The sequence below is a fragment of the Pollicipes pollicipes genome, unplaced genomic scaffold (assembly GCF_011947565.3).
Source record: "Pollicipes pollicipes isolate AB1234 unplaced genomic scaffold, Ppol_2.1 Scaffold_7262;HRSCAF=8765_pilon_pilon_pilon, whole genome shotgun sequence".
NCBI classification, from domain to species: domain Eukaryota; kingdom Metazoa; phylum Arthropoda; class Thecostraca; order Pollicipedomorpha; family Pollicipedidae; genus Pollicipes; species Pollicipes pollicipes.
This window is the reverse complement of record NW_023597055.1, coordinates 24,218,282-24,225,058: the sequence shown is the minus strand read 5'-3', so window position 1 is coordinate 24,225,058 and position 6,777 is coordinate 24,218,282. Positions and strand designations below refer to the sequence as shown.

Below are 6,777 nucleotides of genomic sequence, written 5' to 3'. Positions count from 1 at the left end.
GAGCTCTCGCGATCACAGCGCATGCTGAGCCCTCACGGCGATCCGGCAATTACAGCGCATGCTGAACCCTCATGTATCCCCGGCGATCACAGCGTCCTCTTCAATCTTGCGCTGAAAACCTCCGCATTCTCCAAGCTGGAGCTGCCCGGCAGGCGTCAGAGCCTCGTGCCGCCCGTAGAGAATAAAGCAACTATACAGGAATCACTAAGCTGCCAGGAAGTGCACGAGCCCACTACAAAACAGATATATACTCAAACGAAATTGCACACGGAAATGTTTAAGCTACTATTTTTTCACAGAAGATAACTTGAGCTAAACTGCACACTTGTATCGCTTACATTTAACCGCATCAATGATATGGTCCTGCTGATTTGGAAAAAAGCGTTTGACTCCGCAAGTACATATTTCACCGCTTGCGTTTGTCATTTTATAAGCCTTCTCGGCTATTCTCCCACGACAAGCAGGGCTTGCCGCTGTCACCAGGACCGGACCCTCATCACCAGCGGAGCTGTGCCTCGCCCCACGGGTCTGCCGGTCCTCCCTGACCCCTGATCCGGCGCCTCGAGTCGTCCGTGTATACGAGATCGCCCGGCCGGCTGTGGTTCTCTCACCATGCCTCAAACATTGGCGGGCGCATCAGAACGTGCGGGTGTTGGACAATCTGATCTGAGACGGTGTGGCCAATGGCAGAGTACAGAAAGCGTGAACTAGGTGGCTTGTATTGGAGAATGCCAGCTTGGCACAGTCCTGGGGTTTACTTCCGCCCCGTTTGCCATCCGTGACACCCGTGCGCGGCTCCCCCGCGCCTGTCACCTCACCGTCGCGGAACTCCACTATGGGCCGACGACCAGGGGGCCTGTACCTGTTGCCCAGAGGAGGGAGGGACGGCGACGGCGCCCTGCCGGACCGATGCGAAGCCCTCAGCGTGTGCGGTAGCCGCCCCCAGCGATGCGCTGGGGGCGTGTCTGCTCCAGACACTGCATCACGCACGATCCTGCGCCTGTTCCTCCGCCTGAGCATGCCTCGGGCGGCTCCATCCGGGCAAGTCTTACACAACCCATGTTTATAATTATGATCGCAAGCATAGCTGTGTGACCATCAGGCCTACTCACATGTATCCACGCGATGCATCTAAAAATAGACGTACACGTACGTCCAACAACCATCACACAATTTTCGCAGAACCCGCAATAGTCATTTAACATGTCAGGTCATTGGCCAACATTTCGGGCAGCTTGCAGCAGCAACTTAGAAAGTACATATATAACACTACACGGGACGGTTAAGTTAGTTTTCAGCGCAACAAACAGTTGTTGCATTACCTGCCTGAGACTTCAGGTAAGGGGTGAAGAGGCGCCAAGTAGGTCGCGATGAGGCGTTTCCTTCGCCTCTGTTCACTCGCACGACGGGAGCAGCAAAAGCCGTATCTCCCGGGCAAGAGATTGCTAGTTAATTGAGAAAGATTATAATACACGCTAAATTTCGTTGGCATTTGTTTGCTACGCCTGCCATTTCGTTTGCGAAGTGATTGACCTCAGTAAGCTAGATATTTTCTTGGTACCGGGTACCTCCGCTTTAACCATTTGAGTCAGCAATAGGTTTCAGAAGGTTGAAATTATATTACCACGGGTTCGCATTCTGTTAAACACGTATAGTAAGATATATGGCACACTTTTATACCACACAACATCCACAAAATTTACGGCATTCACGCCGCCATCCACAAATAAATGGCCACGTTTCGGTTTTTACGACAGGGATCAAACAACCACATTTACGCCCCACGAAACGACAGCTGAACCATTGGCCGAGATCGCACGCTGTCGCATATTCATCGACTTGGTCGCCAGGTGGCACCACCCACGGTCGGTCGGGCGTGAACAGCATACAGCAAGCATATACCGCGAGGACGCGTGACCCAATACAACGTCTGCCATCTCAGAGGTCGGGGTCGGAGGGCACCACCCAGCGGGCGCGTGTGGCCGCGCTGCACGAGCTGATGCTCGGCGCATGATAATCCATCGCCACACCTGTATGCCAGGTGGCCTGCCGCCCGGTCTCAGCCGGGAGCAAGTCAAAGGAGCGGGCTCGGCACACTCGTGCTCGACGGCCGGTCTCAGCCGGGAACAAGTCACAGGAGTGGGCTCGGCACACTCGTGCTCGACGGCCGGTCTCAGCCGGGAACAAGTCACAGGAGCGGGCTCGGCACACTCGTGCTCGACGGCCGGTCTCAGCCGGGAACAAGTCACAGGAGCGGGCCCGGCACACTCGTGCTCGACGCCCGGTCTCAGCCGGGAACCAGTCACAGGAGCAGGCTCGGCACACTCGTGCTCGACGGCCGGTACCCGCACAAGGCTGGCAGGTATGTCACACGGCATTGCTCTCAAATCTTCATTAACAGCTGTTTCAGAGACAAGTCGGTTTAAATGGATCGGGCCTCTTAAAAATCGTCTTGAAGCTAAACATCTGGGAGGTCTTGTCATAGTGCCGTAATTTATGTGACAGCTAGGTACTCGCGTATGAATGCTGTGCACGGTAACAGCTGCACGACTTTCTGAGGGACGAGCCCGATCTCTGAAAAGCTCCTCCAGGTCTTTACAGACATCCAAACTCGGGGACCTCCGAATGCTCACTGGAGCCTATTCAAGCCGCTTTCAAGCACTGATGCAGTAATGTGATCTCTGGCAATCCTGGCAATGCTCGTCTTCGGCTGCGCCGCAGAATGTCATCGGCGCCCTCCCACACCGGCTTCTACAACCAGTACCGGCTGGACGCCGGCAGCCCGGCCGACTTCGGCACCAGTCAGTGGCAGGAGCGCTCCGACATATCCTGGAGTTACGTCTTCTTCAGCGTCAGCAGCGCCCTCTTCCTCAACGTCGAGGTGTTAGTGAAGGTACTGTTCGTCGTCGGTAGGAGTTCAGGGCGCGTTCAGGCAAGGTAGGTAGTACAGAGGAAACGATGCACAGTTCTTTTTTGTCAGGAAGCTCTAAAGACGATCGGAAATAAATTACGGTATTTGCCGCAGATCTAAAAAAGTTCGAATAACGCTGCATCAAATCGTTTGTTGAATCTTTCATTCGATCAACTCGGGGGCATAAGTTTTCCAAATTACGGAACAGCTTAGAAACAGGTCAAAACAAGCCCTGATTTGGTCGGCCAGACATCGCAGCGATATAACACAAAAACTATGCAGGTGAAATAGTTTGAACCAAACGTACTGGCAAAACCTATGCACAGGCTGTGAGCCGACGCTGTCAGCCGGTCACGCGTTCGCCTACGCAGACCATGGGTCCGACCATTTTGGGTAGGTCTGGTGTCAGGTCTAGGCGATCAGAGCAAGTACAGAAATGACATCAGCTGTTCGGCAAACACGCCGTCCAGATCTCATTAAGCCAGATCAGGTACAGACATCACGCCAGCTGTTGGGCAAACACGGCGTCTAGATCTCATGAAGCCAGATCAGGTACAGACATCACTCCAGCTGTTCGGCAAACACGGCGTATAGATCTCATGAAGCCAGATCAGGTACAGACATCACTCCAGCTGTTCGGCAAATACACCGTCTAAAACTCCTGAAGCCAGACCAGGTGCAGACATCACACCAGCAGTCCGGTAAACAAGCCGTCTAGACTCATGAAGCCAGATCAGGTATAAACATCACACCAGCTGACCAGCAAACACGCCGTCTAGAACTCATGAAGCGATGGCATCACTGGTCGACCCACAGACGCGTCCGTAAAAGCATCGCTCTCGTCCACTGAAATTGTCAGGACTAGCGCCGGGCTCGATGTCAGCCAATATTCCAGCATAATCACTGGCATCTGTAAATATTGTGTGAACGCGAAAAATCCGCGTGCATCTGCCTCATGTCATGACGAAAGGGCGATATTGCAAGGCATCGATAAAACCTAATCGTTTGTAATAAAGCAAATCAATCAGTTAATCCATGGCATCATGATAACTGCTGGAGTGACAAGTGGCCGAAACGTTACGCGTAAACTAACACACCAGACGAGGACGACAATCCCGGCAATGGTCCCATCCGTTGGGAAGCTTGTCGCCGGTCTTGCAGTCCCTGGGAAGGACCCGACGTCTGGTGCAGCTGCTGGACGCGCCCTGACCGGCCACGGCTGGCGCAGGTGTTGATGCCGGCAGAGCACGGTGGCTGGTGGGACGGCGCTCACTTCGCCTCCCACTTCATCATCTACCTGACCAACTGGACCCAGTGTCTGCTGGCCCACAGCGCGATGGTGTCGGCCGGCCTGGCACTCGAGCACGTGTACCGGGTCAGGAAAGGTCAGTGGGTCAGGTCAGGTCAATAGACGTGGCTCCGACGCGACCTTCCACTCTGTTTGATAGTGAGACACAAAAGGCGCCAAATTTATACCAAACACAGCTGCACATAGATCCACAAAGTTGAATATACACAACAGTCAATGCCATCCGGTCAACAGTGGTCTGTTCGTGTGGGCTGTCAACAGTGCAGAGCATACATCTGTACGTCGCTCGACGTCCATTGCATTCTCGTCGAACGTTTTGACCTTTAGTAACATTACAATGGAAGCCTTTTATAGCAGTGATAGGAAATACGGCAAAGGCATGTCGACGCCATGCCGTGACGTCTTACTTATATTTGGGCTGATCTGTTGGATTTTCGATTTTACAGACATCAAGGAAGTAGTGTCGACGTCTTATTAAACAGACCCATGTTTTCGGCGATATTGGCCATCTGGAATACATCACGCGCTTCATAAGATATTGACTCCATTTCAAAGAAGCCCGCAAAATCGACAGCCAACCAATGGTTCAAGTGATAGCAGCCTGCTTCCCTGCACATCTGTCACATGAGACAGAATCTCAAAACTTAATCACCTGGCCTTCTCATTAAGGCATGATAACATCGTCTGCTTCTCAAGGCCTGCTGATAGAGGCTGGCCGCCTTCCGTTCCGCTACCGCTGGAGCTGGCTAATGCACAACATCAGCGCGGCGCTCGTGTTCACCGTCACCATCGCCTTCTGGCCGAGCGTGTTCCAGCCGGACTCGGAGCAGCCGCCCAGCTACTTCACCGTCTCGTCCCCACGGCGGCAACAGCGTCTACGTCCTCCTGCTCCTCTTCATCCACCGGTGCGTCCCTGAACACAGCGCCCGCGCGTGGGCGCTGGGGACGCGTTCTCTCCTACCTTTAACCGGGGAGGGGATGCGCTACAGGCCCTCCACACATTTAGGCCTCACACCTTCAGAGTCAGGCCTGAGTTCTGCTGAGGTTAGGTTTGGTCATATACCTCTTGACCAGCTGATGAATAAGTCGTCTGGTGTACATGCCCGCTCCCTGTGCCACTCCGCACTCACTTTCCCTGCCGCTCCGTACCCGCTTCTTCTGCCGAGCCTCCGTCGACCGCAGAGTGCCACGGTGTCCACCTGTACTGCCGTCCCTCCCCTCTCCCCTGCTGACTATCCGCTAACCCGGCTGGCCGCCGCGGTGTTCCCCTGCACTGCCGTCCCTCCCCTCTCCCCTGCTGACTGTCCGCTAACCCCGCAAGATGCCGCGGTGTCCCCCTGTACTACCGTCCCATCCCTCTCCCTGCTGACTGTCCGCTAACCCCGCAGGATGCCGCGGTGTCCCTTTGTACTGCCGTCCCATCCCTCTCCCTGCTGACTATCCGCTAACCCGGCAGGCCGCTGCGGTGTCCCTCTGTACCGTCATTGTAACTCCTCCCGCTGACCATCACGTGCAACTGCAGGGCACCCCCGCCGTCCCTCTGTACCGCCGTCCTCACCCCACTCCCTCGGCTGAACATTCGGTACTCCCGCAGGGTGCCGCGGCGTCTCCAGTACCGCCGACCTGCCCTCCCCCCTCCCCTCCCCCCCCCCCCCCCCACTGACTATCCGGTACCACCGCAGGGTTGCCGCGGCGTCCCCCTGTACCGCCCCGACCTGCCCCCCCCCCCTTCTGCTGACTATCCAGTACCCACACGGGGTGCCGCGGTGTCTCGCTGTACCGCCGACCTGTCCCCCCTCCCCCCTGCTGACTATGCGGTAATCCCGCAGGGTGCCACGGCGTCCGCTACACGTGCTGCAGCCGGCGGCGGTGGCGGCGCTCTACCTCTGCTTCACGGCTGTGTACACGACGCTGGGGGGCACCACCGAGCACGGCCACACAGCCTTCTACCCGGTGCTCGACTGGCACCAGCAGCCGACGGCCGCCGCCCTGTTCGCGTTCGACCTAGTCATCGGCGTGCCCATCTCGTTCTTCGTGGTGGTAGCGCTGGCGCTGGCGCGGGAGGCCGTCTGGAGGCGCTGGAAGGGGGTCAAGGTATCGCAAGGGGAGCAGGCTCCTCTGCAGAGCGGAGGCACGCAGGAGCGGTACGACACGTGGCCCTGAAGATGGTGCTCATGGAACGAGGACAGCCGTTCGGGCAGGGCTAAGAACTGGCATGTGTACGTCTGGTCTAGCAATTATAATAATGCGTGGTCTGGATTTACCTGTCTCAAGCAGTCTTCGTATACAGCACCACAGAGCTATCATCTGCAGCCAGGCCTCAGTTTGACGGGGCTCGCAGTTCCCCGGTTTGTTGGGGCGTGCCGTTCCTTTTGAGTGTGTGTCGTTGGTCACGGTCCCATTCAGGTGATCAGGACCTGTGAGTGTCGGTGGTATAAGCTCAGGTCGGGGAGTCGAGCTTCACGTCTTTTTGGGAGCTCAATGGACCTCACAAAGCGATTCGCAGCTTCTCACCCACAGGTGAGCTGTCGCCTACAATCATGTTGTTAAGTCTTCA

The 6,777-nt window shown here is 56.0% G+C and overlaps 1 protein-coding gene across 1 annotated transcript; it reads left to right on the top strand.

Annotated features, from left to right (window-relative positions):
• Positions 1-2,361: 2,361 nt before the first annotated feature.
• LOC119113616 (uncharacterized) lies at positions 2,362-6,383 on the top strand. Its single transcript, XM_037237905.1, has 4 exons — positions 2,362-2,893; positions 4,140-4,309; positions 4,963-5,125; positions 6,081-6,383. The coding sequence occupies exons 1-4, from the start codon at positions 2,723-2,725 to the stop codon at positions 6,381-6,383; spliced, it is 807 nt and encodes a 268-aa protein (XP_037093800.1). The 5' UTR covers positions 2,362-2,722.
• Positions 6,384-6,777: the final 394 nt, after the last annotated feature.